The 20488-nt window shown below is 47.0% G+C and overlaps 1 protein-coding gene across 1 annotated transcript; it reads right to left on the bottom strand.

The window, feature by feature from the left end:
• Positions 1-552: 552 nt before the first annotated feature.
• On the bottom strand, positions 553-20024 carry CFAP45 (cilia and flagella associated protein 45). The gene is given in 14 exon segments (XM_070951487.1): positions 553-658; positions 964-1188; positions 4642-4835; positions 6115-6228; positions 6530-6676; positions 7433-7562; positions 9240-9298; positions 9300-9419; positions 10575-10745; positions 13033-13177; positions 15376-15512; positions 16913-17044; positions 17756-17762; positions 19849-20024. Coding segments are annotated over 14 exon segments (1827 nt in total). The 3' UTR covers positions 553-588.
• Between the last annotated feature and the right edge of the window lie 464 nt (positions 20025-20488).

The raw sequence follows: 20488 nt of genomic DNA, 5'->3' as shown, positions 1-20488 counted from the left end.
TCGGGCCAGTCCCTCTCTCTCTCAGTCCGACCCACCTCATAGGGTGGTTGTTGTGGGGAAAATAGAAGGAGGAAGGAGTATTTGATAGGTTCGCCGCCACTGAGTTATTTGTAAAAATAATAAAAAGCGGGATATTAAAAAATGTAAAATATAATAAAATAAAAATATAAAACATAACAAAATAAAATGAAATAATAAAACAATAAATAAAACAAAACACTAGAATAATAATAAAAACAAAATAATAAAATAAACAAAATAATAATAAAATAAACAAAATAATAATAAAATAAAAATAATAATAATAAACAAAATAATAATAAACAAAATAATAATAAACAAAATAATAATAAAATAAAATAATAAAATAAAATAAAATAAAATAAAATAAGCAAAATAATAATAAAATAAAATAAAATAATAAAGATAAACACCTGGCATTTCCGTGCAGCTTAAACTTTTGTAAAGAACCGAAATAATGAATTCCACACCAATGCATCCAGAAATAGATCTATTCAATTAAGGATAAGAAAATAGAAATCTAGGCTACACATTGAGAGTTAACTAGTGAAAAAGCATCTCTGCGGCTCAGTGGACGGACTGAACAAAAGCTTTGCGTTCCACCTGCACACAATATTTCTCAGGGAGCCCGGCAGCTCTGCGGAGAGAGAGAGAGAGAGAAATTTCATCAACGCTTGAAACAAGAGCCTAGTCCTCATGGAGGGACAACGTGCAGGTAAGGCCTCGATTTAAGGCTGGCCGCTTAGCGACCGTTGAAATGTAGGGTGAACCCAATAAAAGATCCACATATCCTTCCAGACAGGCGCCATCCTTAAGTAGCAGCCGCCGATTGGCCGGGGTCTGGTTGGGCGCGGAGGGTTGGAATAGATGACCTACATGGTCCCTTCCAACTGTGTTTAAATCTGAACTTTTCAATTCAGTCTCCGGGAGTCGGTTGCTTACCGCAGCTCGTCCAGCTTCCTCCTCTTGATCTCGTTCAGGCGATCGCTGCGCCGGCGGGCTTCCTCCTTGAGGCGCTTGCCCTCTTCAAAGATGGCGATGCGTTCCTGCACCTGCTGCTGCTGGTGTTCTCGCACCTGGCGCCGGAGCTCGTCCGCGTGGGTCATCTGGAGGGCCAGCCGGCGCTCGTGTTCCTTTCGCTCCTTCTCGATCTGCTCCCGCTGGATCCTGCGGTGGGGGGGTGGGAGGGAGGAAGAGAAGGCGGCGGGGGTTGGAGGTCAGCTCGACAGCAAGCGAGGCCTTAAGAGATGGTCTGCCCAGGGCAGGGGTCTGCGACCTTAAATACTCAAAAGAGCCATTGGGACCCGTTTCCCACAGAAAAGAAAACACCGGGAGCCACAAAATCTGCTTGGACGTGGCCAACTCGATGTCACTCACTTCCACCGGTCACATGACCCACCCCCAAGCCACGCCTATCCAGCCGGTCATTAGGGCAGAGAACCAGTTGTTAAAAAACACCGGGAACCACAAAATCCTTTTGACATCTCTCTCTCCCCTCCCTACCTCCCTCTCTCCCCCTCCCTCTCTCTCTGTATCTCTCTATGTAGCTCTCTCTCCTCCCTCTCTCTATATCTATGTCTCCCTCTCTCCCCCTCTCTCTGTATCTATCTCTCCCCCTTTCTATCGCTCCCTCTCTCCCCTCTCTCTCTGTATCTCTGTCTCTCTCTCTCCCCTCTCTTTGTATCTCTATGTCTCTCTCTCCCCCCTCTCTCTGTATCTCTCTCCACTCTCTCTCTGTATCTCTCTATGTCTCTCTCTCTCCCCTCTCTGTATCTCTCTATGTATCTCTCTCCCCCTCTCTGTATCTCTCTATGTCTCTCTCTCTCTCCCCTCTCTCTCTGTATCTCTCTGTCTCTCTGTCCCCTCTCTCTCTGTATCTCTCTATGTCTCTCTCTGTCCCCTCTCTCTCTGTATCTCTCTATGTCTCTCTGTCCCCTCTCTCTCTGTATCTCTCTGTCTCTCTCTCCCCCCTCTCTCTGTATCTCTCTCTGTATCTCTCTCCCCCTCTCTGTATCTCTCTATGTCTCTCTCTCTCTCCCCTCTCTCTGTATCTGTCTATCTCTCTCTCTCTCCCCTCTCTCTGTATCTCTCTCTGTATCTCTCTCCCCCCTCTCTGTATCTCTCTATGTCTCTCTCTCTCTCCCCTCTCTCTGTATCTGTCTATGTCTCTCTCTCCCCTCTCTCTATCTGTCTATGTCTCTCTCTGTCCCCTCTCTCTCTGTATCTCTCTATGTCTCTCTCTCCCCCCTCTCTGTATCTCTGTCTCTCTCTCTCCCCTCTCTCTCTGTATCTCTCTATGTCTCTTTCTCTCCCCTCTCTCTGTATCTCTCTATGTCTCTCTCTCCCCCCTCTCTCTGTATCTTTCTATGTCTCTCTCTGTCCCCTCTCTCTCTGTATCTCTCTATGTCTCTTTCTCTCCCCTCTCTGTATCTCTCTATGTCTCTCTCTCTCCCCTCTCTCTCTGTATCTCTCTATGTCTCTTTCTCTCCCCTCTCTCTCTGTATCTCTCTATGTCTCTCTCTCTCCCCTCTCTCTCTGTATCTCTCTATGTCTCTCTCTCTCTCCCCTCTCTCTCTGTATCTCTCTATGTCTCTCTCTCCCCTCTCTCTCTGTATCTCTCTATGTCTCTCTCTCCCCTCTCTCTGTATCTCTCTATGTCTCTCTCTCCCCCCTCTCTCTGTATCTCTCTGTCTCTCTCTCTCCCCTCTCTCTCTGTATCTCTCTATGTCTCTCTCTCCCCCCCTCTCTGTATCTCTCTATGTCTCTCTCTCTCCCCCCTCTCTCTGTATCTCTCTATGTCTCTCTCTCTCCCCTCTCTCTCTGTATCTCTCTATGTCTCTCTCTCTCCCCCCTCTCTCTGTATCTCTCTATGTCTCTCTCTCCCCCCTCTCTCTGTATCTCTCTATGTCTCTCTCTCCCCCCCTCTCTCTGTATCTCTCTATGTCTCTCTCTCTCCCCTCTCTCTCTGTATCTCTCTATGTCTCTCTCTCCCCCCTCTCTCTGTATCTCTCTATGTCTCTCTCTCTCCCCCCTCTCTCTGTATCTCTCTATGTCTCTCTCTCTCTCTCTGCAGCAACACAAACGTTCATTGCACGTATCCGGCCCAGGGGCCGTACTTTGAGGACCCCTGATTTAGTGCAGTATAAAAAATGCAAATAATTTTTCTGCGGACCACCAAAATTTGGTGACCGATGCTCTAGTCCAGCCCCGTGCTCGAGCGGGACAAAACCCACCTGGACAAATGGGATATGGTGGTTCAGCCGTCCTCACAGCTTCGGAAGACGTTCAAACGCTTCATCTGTGATGATGAAAACTCCAAATTTCTCAGAGGGGGGGGGGACTTTCTCTCCCCCCCACACCCCTCCGGTGGGTTGAACTCAATGCCCTGGGAAGATCCATGGGCTCCCTTTTCTGACGTGTCATCGTATGGGGAAAACGTCAATCTTATTCAACCCGTTGATTAGACGCCTTGTCATCCGATGACTGTTGCCAGTCTACCTGGTTTGAGGATCGATTTTAACTGAATTCTCTCCCCCCCCACCAATCCGAAACCGATGCGTGATAAATAATTCATCAGCTTCTTGAGTGATGCCAATGGGCGGGAACCAAATATTTGCATAGGGTAAATTTTGTTCCCGAGGCAGTGCCACCGGTGGCGGGAAAGGGGAACTGCAGCTCATAGGATTTAGTCCAAATTAAAGGTAAAGGTTCCCCTCGCATGTATGTGCTAGTCGTTCCCGCCTCTAGGGGACGGTGCTCCTCTCCGTTTCAAAGCCGAAGAGCCAGCGCTGTCCGAAGACGTCTCCGTGGTCATGTGGCCGGCATGACTCAACGCCAAAGACGCATGGAAAACGCTATTCCCTTCCCACCAAAGGGGGTCCCTATTTTTCTACTTGTATTTTTTACCTGCTTTCGAACTGCTAGGTTGGCAGAAGCTGGGACAAGTCACGGGAGCTCACCCCGTTACGCGGCAGCACTAGGGATTCGAACCGCTGAACTGGTTACATGAACACCCCCCCCAAAAGCTACGCCTGTCCAGTCGGTCATTAGGGCAGAGAAGCAGTTGTTAAAAAACACCGGGAACCACAAAATCCTTTTGACATATTTCTCTCTCCACTCCCTCCCTCTCTCCTCCCCCTCTCCTTCTCTCTCTGTCTCTCTTTCTCCCCTCTCTCTCTGTATCTTTCTCTCTCTCCACTCTCTGTGTCTCTCTCTGTCTCTCTTTCTCCCCTCTCTCTCTGTATCTATGTCTCTCTCCCTCTCTCTGTATCTCTGTATCTCTCCCCCTCTCTCTATGTCTCTCTATGTCTCTCTCTCTCTCCCCTCTCTCTGTATCTCTCTGTCTCTGCCCCGGCCGCTTCTCCATCCCCCGCCGTCGCCCTTACCTTCTCAGGCCAGGCGAGAAGTGACTGGGAGGGGAGGGCGAGGGGCGGGGCCAGCCAGTGATGAGATCACCTGACAGGGAGCCACAGCAGAGGGCCCAAAGAGCCGCATATGGCTCCGGAGCTGTAGGTTGCTGACCCCTGTGCTAGTCCAATTCTTCCCACCTCCTCAGGGTTTATTCCCCACCAGGACCAACGGAAAAAAAATTACAGGAAGGTAGGTGACCCAGTGCCCCACCTGACGATCCTTTCGAATTCAGCCCGGTCGCGCTGCACTTGGACGGCCAAATTGTGCTCCTTCTGCGCCACCTGCTCCAACCGGCTCTGTTTCAACATGGCTTCCGTCTGCAGCTTCTTCTGCACGGCGTCCTTCTCTTTCCGTCGCCACTCGCGCTCGGTGGCCTCCTGGTTGCGCTTGGCCCTCAGGGCGTGCTGGAGGGGCAGAAGAAGAACAGAAGGATAGGGTCGGAAGGGACCTTGGAGGCCTTCTAGTCCAACCCCCTGCTCAAGCAGGAGACCGTCCACCATTTCAGACCAAGGAAGGTTTTCCAGTCTCTTCTTGAAAGCCTCCAGTGAAGGAGCACCCACAACTTCTGGAGGCAAGCAGTTCCATTGGTTAGTTGTTCTGTCAGGAAATTTCTCCTGAGTTCTAGGTTGCTTCTCTCCTTGGTTAGTTTCCACCTGTTGCTTCTTGTCCTGCCCTCAGGTGCTTTGGAGAATAACTTTTTTAAATTTTTTTTTAAATTTTTAATTTGATTTATATGCCGCCCTTCTCCGGAGACTCAGGGCGGCTTACAATGCGTTAAGCAATAGCCTTCATACTTTTGTATATTTTTATACAAAGTCATCTTATTGCCCCCACAATCTGGGTCCTCAATTTACCTACCTTAGGAAGGCTGAATCAACCTTGAGCCTGGTGAGAATTGAACTCGCAGTAATTGCAGGCAGCTGGATGTTAAATGCTGCCTTAGTAGGAGGCATTAGCCTCCTACGCCACTCAGGCGCCACTTGACCCCCTCCTCTTTGGGGTAGCCCCTGAGATATTGGACCACTGCCATCATGTCTTGGTGGCGCAGCAGCCTAAAGTGCTGTTAAGTAGCACCAGCTGCCTGCAATTACTCAGAGTTCAAATCTCACCAGGCTCAAGGTTGACTCAGCCTTCCATCCTTCCGAGGTAGGTAAAATGAGGACCCGGATTGTGGGGGGCAATAAACTGACTTTGTATAAAAAAAGAACACAGCTTGGGGGGGCCGAAAGCCCTACTAAGCAGGTATATACAAAAGTATGAAGGCTATTGCTTAACGCATTGTAAGCTGCCCTGAGTCTCTGGAGAAGGGCGGCATATAAATCAACCAATAGATAGATAAATAAATAAATAAATAAATAAATAAATAAATAAATAAATAAATAAATAAATAAATAAATAAATAAATGTCACCCCTAGTCCATTGGTGAAATCCAAATTTTTTTTACTACTGGTTCTGTGGGCGTGGCTTGGTGGGCGTGGCAGGGGAAGGATACTGCAAAATTGGGCGGGGCCAGCCAGGAGTGGGATTTGGGGGTTCTCCGAACTGCACAGAATCTTAGCTAGAGGTTCTCCCCAACCCCTGCGAACCCCCCCCCCCTCAGCAGCCCACCCCTGCCCACAAGGTTTCCTTGCCCCCTTTTTGGGTGGGCAATTGAGGTGAAAGACCCCGATACCAGACCGCACCTGTTCTGCTTGGTGATCCTGGGCTTTTTCTTGCAAGGCCCGCAGACGGGCCGTCTCCATTTCCTTCTCCTTACGGATCTTCTCCTGCTCGGCCTCAAATTCGGCTTCCCGTGCCTGCGTTCAGGAAGAAACGGACAACAGTGTTGGAAGGGACCTTGGAGGTCTTCTAGTCCAACCCCGCTGCCCGAGGAGAAGAAACCCCATGAGATTTTTTTTTTCACCTCGGCAACTTCGGAGGACTAACTCTCACCCTTTGTGGGAAGGGAATTCCGCCCTCCGGGGGAGCCGCTCCAGAAAAGGCCCCCATCGAGCTTTCCCAACAACGGGGGTCACTTTTTGGGGAGATGGTTCCTTGGGAGAAGCCGTTGATGGGTAGGAGGGCTTGGGCGGCTTCCCTGCGACCCACACACTGTACCATTTTCTGCCGCTGGTACTCCAGGACACGCATGTCGGCCATCCTCTCTTGGTTCAGCTTCTCCTCTTTGCGCCTCTGGTTTTCGTCGTTGATGTTCCGGATCTCGGCTTGGATCCTCAAGCGCTCCAATCTACGGCGTTCCATTTCCTACACAAGATCCAAGAAAGAAAGAAAGAAAGAAAGAAAAAAAGAAAGAGAGAGAGAGAGAGAGAAGGGACAGAAGGATGAAAAGAAAGAGAGAGAAATATAGAAAGAAAGAGAAGGAAGAGAAAGAAAGAAAAAGAAGGAAGGAAGGAAGGAAGAAAGGGAGAGAGAGAAAGAAAGAGAAAGGAGGGAATGAAGAGAAAGAAGGAAGGAAGGAAGAAACAAAGAGAAAGAAAGAGAGAGAAAGATAGAAAGAAAGAAGGAAGGAGGAAAAGGAGGAAGGCAGGAAGGAAGGAAAGAGAAAGAAAGAGAGAGAAAGAGAGAAAGAAGGGAAGGAAGGATGAAAAGAAAGAGAGAGAGAAACAAACAAAGAAAGAGAGAGAAGGAAGGAAGAGAAAGAAGGAAGGAAGCGATAGAAGGAAGGAAGCGAAAGAAAGAAAAAGAAGGAAGCGAAAGAAGGAAGGAAGAAACAAAGAGAAAGAGAGAGAGAGAGAAGGAAATAGAGAAAGGAGGGAAGAAAGAGACAGAAGGAAGAAACAAAGAGAAGGAAGAAAAGGAAGGAAGGAAGAAACAAAGAGAAAGAAAGAGAGAGAGAGGGAAATAGAGAAGAGGGAAGAAAGAGAAAGAAGTCAGTCGGCTTTCATGCCTAAAGCAGAACTAGAACTCACCATCTCCGGGTGATGGGCCCAAAGTCACCCAGCCGGCTTTCATAGCAGGACTAGAACTCATTCCCCCTGCCCCTCTGCTTCTGGGCCTCACCCTCTCATCTTCAAACTGCAGCCGTTCTAGGTAGTCCAGCATGTCCTGGGCCTCTTGGTCACGTTGCTCAGCTTTCATCGCTCGCATTTCCTCGTTTTTCTCAATCTGCTCGATGAGGTGGCGCCTCCCCCTAGAAAAGACGAGCGGGAGAGAGAGAAGGGGGCTTCAGGGGAGCCGCTTGCCAGTTCCCAGAATCCCCCAGCCAGCATGCTTTAAGATGGGTGGACTTCCACTCCCAGAATCCCCCAGCCAGCCTGTTTTAAAAATGTCTGCACTAAGCAAGGTGGCTGGGGAATTCTGGGAGTGGAAGCCCACCCATCTTAAAGTTGCCAACTTCGAGACCCCTCCAGCTGAGGGGACTGCACTCATCTTGACGTTCTTTGCGAGACCCTGAGAGATTTCATCTCAACCTTCTTGAGATGTTGCCCTGTTGCCCGACATCTCCCCTACCCCCACCCCCGTCCTTGTAGTACGATATGGCGGGACGTGGAGCTATTTTGTTGTTGTTGAAATGTTGGATTGAATAAAGTCTTATTTAATCAGAAAACCGCTTAGAGAGCACTCTAAAGCGGTATATAAGTCTATGTGCTATTGCTATTGCCCTTCCTTCCTTCCTTCCTTCCTTCCTTCCTTCCTTCCTTCCCTACGCTGACTTTGTAAACCGCTTAGAGAAGGTTGTAAAGCAGTATATAAGTCTACGTGCTATTGCTATTGCTATTGCCCTTCCTTCCTTCCTTCCTTCCTTCCTTCTTTCCCTACGCTGACTTTGTAAACCTCTTAGAGAAGGCTGTAAAGCAGTATATAAGTCTAAATGCTATTGCTATTGCTATTGAGTTTCTTTCCTTCCTTCCTTCCTTCCTTCTTCCTTCCCTACGCTGACTTTGTAAACCGCTTAGAGAAGGCTGTAAAGCGGTATATAAGTCTAAATGCTATTGCTATTGCCTTTCCTTCCTTCCTTCCTTCCTTCCCTTCCTCCCTACATTGACTTTGTAAACCGCTTAGAGAAGGCTGTAAAGCAGTATATAAGTGTACATGCTATTGCTATTGCTATTGCCCTTCCTTCCTTCCTTCCTTCCTTCCTTCCTTCCTTCCTTCCCTACGCTGACTTTGTAAACCGCTTAGAGAGGGCTATAAAGCGGTATATAAGTCTACATGCTATTGGTATTGGTATTGGTATTGCCTTTCCTTCCTTCCTTCCTTCCTTCCTTCCTTCCTTCCTTCCTTCCTTCCCTATGCTGACTCTGTAAACCACTTAGAGAGGGCTATAAAGTGGTATATAAGTCTACATGCTTTTGCTATTGCTATTGGTATTGCCTTTCCTTCCTTCCTTCCTTCCTTCCTTCCTTCCTTCCTTCCTTCCTTCCTTCCTTCCTTCCTTCCCTACGCTGACTTTGTAAACCGCTTAGAGAAGGCTGTAAAGCGATATATAAGTCTAAATGCTATTGCTATTGCTATTGAATTTCCTTCCTTCCTTCCTTCCTTCCTTCCTTCCTTCCTTCCTTCCTTCCTTCCTTCCTTCCTTCCTTCCTTCCCTATGCTGACTCTGTAAACCACTTAGAGAGGGCTATAAAGCGGTATATAAGTCTACATGCTATTGCTATTGCTATTGGTATTGCCTTTCCTTCCTTCCTTCCTTCCTTCCTTCCTTTCCTTCCTTCCTTCCTTCCTTCCTTCCTTACGCTGACTCTTTAAACCGCTTAGAGAGGGCTATAAAGCGGTATATAAGTCTACGTAGCTATTGATTGGCAGGCTTCCCCGCTGCCAGGCCCTGGCTAGAGAGAAGAGCGGCGTCAGTCAGTTCCTTCACCTGTAGAGCTCCTCCTTCCGCTTCCGTTCCAGCTCGTCCTGCATCTGATTGGCCTTCTGGCCTTTCGACCTCCATCAGGTGGGCCACTCTCCTCTCCTCTCCGCCCATCTCCTTGTCAATCTGCTTCTTCTCCAGGATCTGAGCATCCCGAATGGCATGGCACTTGGCTTCTAGGATAATCTGCCGAGAGACGATAGCCCTCCACTTATGACGGTTCGCTTAGTGACCGCTCGGAGTTACGACAGCGCTGAAAAAAAAGGGACTTAGGACCCTTTCCTCACACTAACGACCGCAGCAGCCGTCCCCGTGGTCACGTGATTGAAATTCAGAGGCTGGGCAACTGACTCGTATTTATGACGGGCCCCTTTGGCGACTGACAGGCAAACAAAGTCCGTGGGGAAGCCAGATTCACTTAACAATCAGGTTATTAATTGAACAACCGCAAGGATTCACTTAACAACCGTGGCCAGAAAGGTTGTAAAATGGACAACGTTCATTTAGGAAAAGTAATTCTGGGCTCCCTTGATTCGTATTTATGACGGTGGCAGTGTCCCGGGGTCATGTGATCCCTGTTTTGCGACCTTCTGACAAGCAAAGTCAATGGGGAAGTCGGATTCATTTAACAACCAGGTTTCTAATTTAAGAACTTCAGTGATTCACTTGACAACCGAGGCGAGAAAGATCTTAAAATGGGGAAAAACTCACTTAACAAACGTCTCACTTAACGACAGAGGTTTCGGGCTCTATTTTGGTCATAAGTAGAGGACGACCTGTACATTATTCAATGGGATCTTACAAAAGACGGAAAGGGGGAGGGGGAGAATTAAAAACCGCTTTATTCATTTCAAAACACCGTATGAAATGGGGGTTCCCGTTTCCCATCTACCAGCATAAATATTTATACCGGTAGTCCCCCGACTTACAACAACAGTTCATTTAGTGACCATCCCAAGTCACAACGGCACTGAGAAAAGTGATTTATGGCTGTTATGACTTATGACTTATTCACACTTATGACCGTTACAGCACCCCCAGGGTCAGGCGCATCAAAATTCAGACGCTTGGCCGCTGGTTCATATTTATGACGGCTGCCGTGTCCCAGGGTCACGCGATCCCCTTTTGCGACCAGCAAAGCCAACGGGGAAGCCAGGTTCACTTAACAACCGTGTGACTCACTTAACGACTGCAGGAAGCAAGGCCTTTCAATGGGGCTAAATTCACTGAACAAAATCTCTCGCTTAGCAAGTCGACATTTGGGGCTTCGCTGTGTCCGTCAGTCTAAGGCTGGTGTCTAAATTTTTCCGTCCTTCGCCCCTTCAGCCTGATTTTGCCCACCTCGCCGAGTGTTTTGATCTCGTCTTCCTGCTCCATCCGGAGATTGTTCGCCCGCTCCAAGAGGTATTGGGCCCGCTCCTTGGCTTCCTCTTCCAGGTCGTTGAGCTTCTCGTTTTTCTTCCGTAGGATCTCCTTGAGCTTCATGGATTTCTTGCGCTCGTTCACGGCCACCTGGGGTGAGGGAGACGAGGAAGAAAGATGTTTTGGGTGCGTCCCCTGCCACTTGGGTTCCCAAGCCTGGAACTCATACCAGGAAAAAAAAAACACCTCCCACTTCCTTTTGGGTGGAGGGACCAGCCCTGTTCCAAGGAAATGCTTCTAGCCGGCATCACAATTGATCAGGCCGACAATGAAGTCAGTCGGAGAGCCAGAAGCGGCATTAAATAGATGTGCCAAAATTGATTAGAGGGGGAAAAAAAGCCTGGGAAAATTATGTTCCTTTCTTCATTTGGCACCTACCTTATCTTGGATTCACCCAAATGAGAGGCTTTGAGAGGGATGGAGGGATGGATGGATGGATGGATAGAGATAGATTAAGAGATAGATTAAAAGATAGATGAGGAAATAGATAGATAGATAGATAGATAGATAGATAGATAGATGGATGGATGATAGGTAGGTAGGTACTGTGTTTCCCGCAAAATAAGACCAGGTCTTATATTAATTTTTGGCTTATTTTCCGGTTAGGTTTTATTTTGTGGGAAATACACTATTAAATGCCTCCGTCTACTGACAATCTTAACTGGGGCTTATTTTGGGGGTAGGGCTTATATTACGAGCATCCTGAAAAATCATGCTACGGCTTATTTTTCTGGTTAGGTCTTATTTTCAGGGAAACAGGATAGATAATGAGAGATAGGTAGATAGGTAGGTAGAGATAGATAGATAGATAGATAGATAGATAGATAGATAGATAGATAGATAGATACCCTGTTTCCCCCAAAATAAGACATCCCCTGATAATAAACCCAATTGGGCTTTTGAGTGTATGGCAATAAGGCCAAGCGCTTATTTCAGGGTTCAAAAAAATGTAAGACAGGGTCTTATTTTCGGGGAAACACGGTAGATAGATAGGTAGATAGGTAGATAGATAGATAGATAGATAGATAGATAGATAGATAGATAGATAGGCAGGCAGGCAGGCAGGCAGGCAGGCAGGCAGGCAGGCAGGCAGGCAGGCAGGCAGGCAGGCAGGCAAGCAGATGTATAAGTAAAGAGAAGAGAAGAGAAGAGAAGAGAAGAGAAGAGAAGAGAAGAGAAGAGAAGAGGAGAGGAGAGGAGAATACAATGCAACAAATCTAATTTAGATGTGACGTATTTGAAACTCAATCAGCGTGAAATATTATTCATCTGCCAAATTAGCGTATTGGTGGCAGGGCACTATGCCTGCAGTTTATTTTAATCGCTGCCTCATTTAAACGTATGATAATCGCCACCCTCTTTCTTCTTTTCCTTGCCGTTGAAGTTTGTTTCCACTTTGCTACAGTCTGGAATAAACAAACATTGGCAGGAACGCTACCAATGATTGAGTGATGATGGAGTACGGCTTGAGCAGCGATGATTGAGCACGGAGGAATGTGACGGAGAGCTTCGGGAATAACCTGCCAATTAGCTTCCTGACAACTCAGAGAAGGTTTATAAAATGGGAAATGGGAGAGGCCCCAAAGCAAGCTTTGTTCCTTGGCTAAAAAATAAAAGAAAGAATAAGCTTCTTTCAAAAAAAATAAATAAATCCAGGGTCTTGGGAAGTGGAGGAATAGGTGGTTCGGGTCATTAAACAGCTCAGAGTGACTGACTCCAGATGACGATGATAAAATATGAGCCAGCAGCCCAAAAATAAGCTAATACGATCCTTGGTTGCATCAACAGAGGCATAGAATCAACGGTTGCAGGAACTGGGCATGGCTGGTCTAGTGAAGAGACGGACCAGGGAGACAGGATAGCACACTTCCAATATTTGAAGGGCTGCCACAGAGAGGAGGAAGGGGGTCAAGCTATTTTCCAAAGCACCCGAAGGCCAGATTAGGAATTAGGTATGGAAACTGATCAAGGAGAGTGTCAGCACTTCAAGCTGCATTTACTCTAGTGCTGACATAAGAAGGAAAAGCGGAGGCGTCTGGAAAGGGACGTTTGACTTTTCACCTACTTATTTTCCCTGGAGATAATATCCCCTAGGAGATGGGATGGGAGGGGGGAAATTCCTTTGAGCTGGAGCAGTAGATTAGGGGTAGAGTGACTTGGAAGATGGCCAATGAGTGCAGGGGAGTGGGGAACGGAAAGGGAGGGTTTTGGGTCTGGAAGTCAGTGTTGGCTTCGATGAAGTCGGATTTAGAATGTCGTGCTTAATAAATAGGAGCTTTTCTTCAAAGACTTTGTTTGAAATGCAATTTATTTGAGACGACCTCGAAACCCGACAGAGAGATTCAACCTGGAAATAAGGAGGAATTAACAGACTTACAATGGTGGCTTCTCGCTCTGCCCTGGCGGCCGCTTGCTGGCTGTCACGCTCCTCCTTCGTCAGGACGCGAGAGGATTCTTTAATCCGTTGAAAATCCTCAGGGCTGATGATCAGAGATTCTCCTGAGGGATCCACCGTGGGGACGCTGGGGAGGGATGGGGAGGAGGGGAGGGGAGGGAGTGGGGAAAGAAAGTCAGTATCAGCCAAGCATTGCAACCAGCAGGGACAAAATCCATCCAACACAGGTAGTCCTCCACTTATGACCACAACTGAGCCCCAAAATTTACGTTGCTGAGTGAGAAATCTGTTAAGCAAGTTCTGCCCCGTTTTACGACGTCTCTCGCCGCGTTCGTTAAGCAGTTGTTCAATTCGCAACGCGGTTGTTGAGCGAATCTGGCTTTCCCCCATCGACTTTGCTCGTCGGACGGTCGTAAAAAGGGGATCGTGTCACATGACCCCGGGATCTCACATATATGCGAGACGGCTGTTTAAGCATCCGAACGTAAATCACATGACCGCGGGGGATGCTGCAACGGTCTTAAGTGTAGGAAAAAAAATGGCCGTAGCTCACTTTTCTCAGCGACGTTGTAACTTTGAATGATCACTAAGCGAACTGTCGCAAGTCAAGGACTCCCTGTATTTTCACCCATGTGGGTCTTCTCATTTAACATCCGTCCCCAGCATCTCTCAACCCAGAGACGCTCCAGGTTGAACAGTTAGACCTATAGGTAGTCCTCGATTTACGGCCGTTTGTTAAAAGGCCATTCGAAATTGCTGAAAAATTGCTGAGATACGGGTAATCGGGGCGATTAATTTTCCCAAGGAGCCGTAGGAGAAACTGGGGGCTGTTGTGTAGAGCTGAGCCCATAAGGTAAAGGTAAAGGTTCCCCTCGCACATATGCGCTAGTCGTTCCCGCCTCTAGGGGGCGGTGCTCATCTCCGTTTCAAAGCCGAAGAGCCAGCGCTGTCCGAAGACGTCTCCGTGGTCATGTGGCCGGCATGACTCAACGCCAAAGGCGCACAGAACGCTATTCCCTTCCCACCAAAGGTGGTACCTATTTTTCTACTTGCATTTCTTTTTACCTGCTTTCGAACTGCTAGGTTGGCAGAAGCTGGGACAAGTCACGGGAGCTCACCCCGTGATGTGGCGCTAGGGATTCGAACCGCTGAACTGCCGACCTTTCGATCTCAGTGTCTTAGCCACTGAGCCACCCTGTCCCAAGTCTCCTGCTGGTGTCCAGGTGTTGAGGCCGGTTTTTCTGCCACAGGTGTGCAAAAAACCTCTTCTTCTTGCCTCAAGCTACACATTTGGCTTCTTCCCCTGTGGCACATTTATTTACATTTTATTTCCTAACTGCCAATTGACTTCACGCGGACCAGACACGGATAGCCGAAGGGCCGGATGTGGCCGGAGGCTGTGAAACAACCCTGGTCTGTTACATTTTCTTCCTTTTTTTGTTATTGTATGCCACTCAGGGAAGCCTCACAGCGAGACAAGTGGCAAATAAATTCAGCAAGTAAATAAACATCCATGGCGGTGCCATGATGGTGGTCGGGGCCCTCCCGACTGCTTCCTAGAGGGAGCTGTGGAAAAGAGAGGTCCCAAAGGTGCTTTTTTCACAAGGCAACTGGACTTTTCTTGTTTTGTTTTTTTTTCTTTTGAAGACGTTTTGCTTCTCGTCCAAGAAGCTTCTTCAGTTCTGACTGGACGGTGGAGAACGGAAGGATTGATCCTCCTTGCAGACAGCTGGTCATTTGCATCCTTTTAGAAGGTCGTTGAGGCTGCTTGGAGGTTATATCTGTGTCCTCGGAGGGGTCACCTGAGTGGCGTAAACGGTTCCTGTAGTTTGCCATTTTTTTCCCTGCAATAAACTGGTAGTAAAACCGCCCGCCCACCCAGATGTCATCATAGACGATCTGCACATGGGCAGAAGCTCGGCGTGCGTGCGCGCGATCCCGTGGCGAACCGGTAGTAAAGGTAAGTAGAACCCAGCCCTGTCCTACTCCCACACCGTACAAAGAGTGTTTATCCCAAATTGTATAGCTAAAAGTCCGTAGAGATTCTCAGTCATCTTCTTAGCTATACAATCCCGGAGGAAAAATTGCAGACTACTGTCTGCAAGGAGTATCAATCCTTCCGTTCCCCACCATTCAGTCAGAGCGGAAGAAGCTTCTTGGATGAGAAGCGAAATGTCTTCAAAAGAAAAAAAAAACAGAAAGTCCAGTTGCCTCCTGAAAAATCACCTTTGGGACAACCAGGACCTGGATGACTGAGAATCTCTACAGAGTTGTAGAAAGGAGGAGTAAAGCCGGAATTGGGGTACAAGACCACGGTGGACTTACACCAGGTCCCGAATGAGGTCTCGAGTAATAAGCCGGATCGTTTCGGGTTTGCGGCCCCATCCCAAAGGCTTCCCTCTTGCCGAACCCACATCACGGAGGATCACGACGGGGCTGCCGGGACGGGAGAGCTGCACATTCTGTAAAGGAAGGAGAGATGCTCAGAACAGCTTCGGAAATTCACGGGGAGGGATTTCAAAATGTGTTTAATTATATTTTTTATTAGACTTACAAATAACTTGAGGCGGCAAACATATCCAACGCAGCTTCCTCCTCCTATTTTCCCCACAACAACCCTGTGAGGTGGGGCGGGGCTCAGAAAAAGGGACTGGCCCACCCTTTCATGTCTAAAACAGTACTAGAACTCGCTGTCTCCTGGTGATTGGCCCAAAGTCACCCAATCAGCTTTCATGCCTAAAGTGGTACTAGAACCCACCATCTCTTGGTTGATTGGCCCAAAGTCACCCAATCACCCAACAGTACTAGAACTCACTGTCTCCGGGTGATTGGCCCAAAGTCACCCAATCAGCTTTTGTGCCTAAAGCAGTACTAGAACTCACTGTCTCCTGGTGATTGGCCCAAAGCCACCCGATCAGCTTTCCTGTCTAAAAATGTACTAGAACTCACCATCTCCTGGTGATTGGCCCAAAGCCACCCAATCAGCTTTCCTGCCTAAAAATGTACTAGAACTCACCATCTCCTGGTGATTGGCCCAAAGCCACCCAATCAGCTTTCCTGCCTAAAAATGTACTAGAACTCACCATCTCCTGGTGATTGGCCCAAAGTCACCCAATCAGCTTTCATGCCTAAAAATGTACTAGAACTCACCATCTCCTGATGATTGGCCCAAAGCCACCCAATCAGCTTTCCTGCCTAAAAATGTACTAGAACTCACCATCTCCTGGTGATTGGCCCAAAGCCACCCAATCAGCTTTCATGCCTAAAAATGTACTAGAACTCACCATCTCCTGGTGATTGGCCCAAAGCCACCCAATCAGCTTTCCTGCCTAAAAATGTACTAGAACTCACCATCTCCTGGTGATTGGCCCAAAGCCACCCAATCAGCTTTCCTGCCTAAAAATGTACTAGAACTCACCATCTCCTGATGATTGGCCCAAAGCCACCCAATCAGCTTTCATGCCTAAAAGAGTACTAGAACTCACTGTCTCCTGGTGATTGGCACAAAGCCATCCAATCAGCTTTCCTGCCTAAAAATGTACTAGAACTCACCATCTCCTGATGATTGGCCCAAAGCCACCCAATCAGCTTTCATGCCTAAAAGAGTACTAGAACTCACTGTCTCCTGGTGATTGGCACAAAGCCACCCAATCAGCTTTCCTGCCTAAAAATGTACTAGAACTCACCGTCTTGCCACTGGAAATTGTGGGGCCTTGCTCCATCACTGGAGGTTTTTAAGAAGAGACTGGACAGCCGCTTGTCTGAGGCGGTATAGGTTCTCCTGCTTGAGCAGGGGGCTGGACTAGAAGACCTCCAAGGTCCCTTCCAGCTTCTATTCTATTCTACGATTTCTTGCCCTCACCTTGGAAACCCCGAAGAGGCTCTCGTCGACTTCTGAACTCGCAGCCTTGGTCCGGTAACGGGTGCGAGAATGAGACCGGGATCTGGCTGAGGAAGCGTTAGACGAGCTGCCCAGCGAACACACGCTGCTCGGCTGCAGGGAAGGAAGAACGAAAAGTGTGAATACAAAGAAACGTGTTCGAAAGACGCTCGGCAAGCTTTCCCTGATTAGTTCCTAAGACTTCTTAAAAGCCAGGATGGCTAATATACAAGTGGTGCGCGATTGAGACCGGAATTTCCACTGCTAAGCACGGCAGGTTGTTAAGGGAGTCGCGCCCAATTTTTTTTTGCTGCGGTTGTTAAGCGAGTCACCGCAGTTGTTAAGTGAGCCATGACAGGCGTTAAGCAAATCCGGCTTCTCCCATTCCGGCTGGGAAGGTCCCGAACAGTGATCAATCACATGACTTCAGGATGCGGCAATCGTCATTAAATACATGTCGATTGCTAAGCGCTCAAATTTGGATTGTGTGACCGTGGGAATGCTGCAACGGTCGTAAGTGTGAGGACTGGTTGTAAGTCACTTTCGCCCCCCCCCGTAGTATTATTATTAATAATAATATTTGTGATCTGTTCCAGTGGTGGGTTTCAAATTTTTTTTACTACCGGTTCTCTGGGTGTGGCTTGGTGGGCGTGGCAGGGGAAGGATACTGCAAAATCCCCATTTCCTCCCAATCAGCTGGGACTCAGGAGGCAGAGAATAGATGGGGGCGGGGCCAGTCAGAATTTTTTACTACCGGTTCTCCGAACTACTCAAAATTTCCGCTACCGGTTCTCCAGAAACTGGTCAGAACCTGCTGGAACCCACCTCTGGTCTGTTCCCAACCCAGGGAAATCACAACTGCAAGTTCTTTAGATGTTGCCTTCATTTGCATCCCCTTCTTCTCAAGGATCAAAGGTGTTGTGTAACGTATTAGCAGAAGTAGCATATCGGTGGATCTAAGCAGTGTCAGCTTTTGCAACTGGCAGATGGAAATCTTGTCCATCCTACAGATTTTCTAAGGGCCATTCAAGGTTTATTTATTTTAATATGGTCCTTTAGTGTAACTTTATCGGCACACTAAAGTTATCGGTTTATGAAATCGGTGAATCGTGGATAGGGGTTTGGGTGAATGCAACCCTTAAATCTTTTATTAAGCAAATGGGATTTTTTCCCCCTTTCTTTCTTTTTTGCAAATCCGCTGTGCCAACCAGGAAATAAACCAAAGTTATCCTTCATTCATCTTGTTATCTTTCTTATGAAGGCAACAACTAGCCAGCGCTGGGGTGGTTTGGTTACCCCTGTGGTTCGCCACAGCAGATCTGCAAAGCGTTTAAAACATCAAAGTTAAATTCAATTCAATTCAATTCAATTCAATTATTAAATTAAATTAAGTTAAATTAAAATTAAGTTAAATTAAATTACATTATTAAATTAAATTAAATTAAAATCACCCAGAGTTACCCTGTGGTAGGATGGGTGGCCAATAAAATGAAGGAAGGAAGGATGAAAGAAAATAAAGAAGGGAAAAAGGAAGGAAGGAAGGAAGGAAGGAAGGGAGAGAGAAAAAGAAAGAAAGAAAAAGGAACAAAGGAAGGAAAAAGGAGGGAGGGAGAGAGAATGAGAGAAAGAGAGAAAAAGAAAGAAAGAAGGAAGGAACGAAGGAAGGAAGGAAGAAAGGAAAAGAGGGGGAGGGAGGAAGGAATGAAGGAACAAAGGAAGGAAAAGGGAGGGAGGGAGAGAGAATGAAAGAAAGAAAGAGGAAGAGAGAAAGAAAGAAAAAAAGAAGGAACAAAGGAAGGAAGGAAGGAAGGAAGGAAAAGGGAGGAAGGGAGGGAGGGAGGGAGGGAGAGAGACTGAGAGAAAGAAAGAAAGAAAAAAAGAAGGAAGGAACGAAGGAAGGAAGGAAAAGAGAGGGAGGGAGGAAGGAAGGAAGGAACTAAGGAAGGAAAAGGGAGAGAGGTAGAGAGAATGAAAGAAAGAGAGAGAGAGAAAGAAAGAAAAAAGGAAAGAACAAAGGAAGGAAAGAAGGAAAAGGGAGGAAGGGAGGGAGACTGCGAGAAAGAAAAAAGAAAGGAAAAAAGGAAAAGGGAAGGAGGGATGGAGAAAGAGAAAGAGAGAAAGAAAAAAGAAAAAAGGAAGGAACGAAGGAACAAAGAAAGGAAGGAAGGAAGGAAAAGGGAGGGAGGAAGGAAGAAAGAAAGAAAGAGAGAGAAAGGAAGGAAGGAAAGAAGAGGAAGAGGAAGCAGGAAGGAAGGAAGGAAGGAAAGAGAAAGAAAGTAAAATTATCTGATATATGGAAGAATTAAAGTAATCCTTATAGTAAACAACCTATATATATTCATTTCTAATTCATGATATTTACCCAGACCAAAACTTTGAGGCTAAAATAGGAGTTTGCTTTTTCTTTTTTTAAACATACATTCGTTCCAAAATAATAATAATAATAATAATAATAATAATAATAATAATAATAATAATAATAATAATAATAATAATAATAATAATAATAATATAATGATAATAATATAATGATGATAATGATGATAATAATGATAACAATAAAACGATAATAATAATGATAATAATAATGTTAATAATATTATAATGATGATGATGATAATAATAATAATGATGATGATAATAATAATAATAATAATAGTAATAATAGTAATAATAATATGATGATGATAATGATAATGATAAATGATAATGATAATGATGATGATGATGATGATGATAATAATAATAATAATAATAATAATAATAATAATAATAATAATAATAATAATAATAATAATAAAACCCAATGATTTGGTACTTAAGGAAAGGGGGGGGTGTCTCTGAGCATGCGCAGAGGGCTTGGGGGGGGCTTCTCTAACAACGGCCCTGCCTCCTGGGATAGTAGGCACGGGTTTAACGGTACCCCTGATCGGATGAAGCCGATCAGGCCGGCGTTTTTCGGGCGAAAAGAGGGGGGGAAATAAAGCCCCCGGCGGTTCTCACCATCTCCGCCACTGCCGTCTCCGCCGCCGCCTGACTCCGCGTGTTTACCGGTCGCCATGGCAACGGCGCTCTCGGCTGTACGTCTCGCCATGACGACGGGCGGGGCGAGGCGAGGCGCGCGGCGGAAGTGACGTAATCCCCCTCTCTTTCTCTTTATTTTCCCCCCACAGACACACACACGCTCTTCCCTTAGGCCTTGTTCGCCTCGGCCGCGGCTTCGCTCCCGCTCCCGCTCCTGCTCCGAACGGGACCGGGAGGGAAAAGTGAGCGCCCGGGGGTCGCTCGAGAGTGGTTTAAAATCCCGCCCGTTTCTCCGTCGGGAGGGAAATTCGCCTTTTAACGGCACTTCCGGCTTTTTCGAGTCCGCATAGATCTACTAATGGTCGAGAGGCGCATCCCTCCTGGTCGGGAGGCGGAGTTTCCGAGATGTTTTGCTTTGATCTCCAAAGCCACGTGGGAGTGTTTACATTGGAGGCTCCTAATAGGTGAGTGAGTGTATATGCAGAGCTCGCCTCTTTTGCATTGCATATTAATTGCACGTCTTAAAAAATGCTC

Source organism: Pituophis catenifer, unplaced genomic scaffold (assembly GCF_029215685.1).
Source record: "Pituophis catenifer annectens isolate HBS135680 unplaced genomic scaffold, rPitCat1.0.hap2 SCAF_10, whole genome shotgun sequence".
NCBI classification, from domain to species: Eukaryota; Metazoa; Chordata; class Lepidosauria; order Squamata; family Colubridae; genus Pituophis; species Pituophis catenifer.
This window is presented reverse-complemented; position numbering and strand designations above follow the sequence as displayed.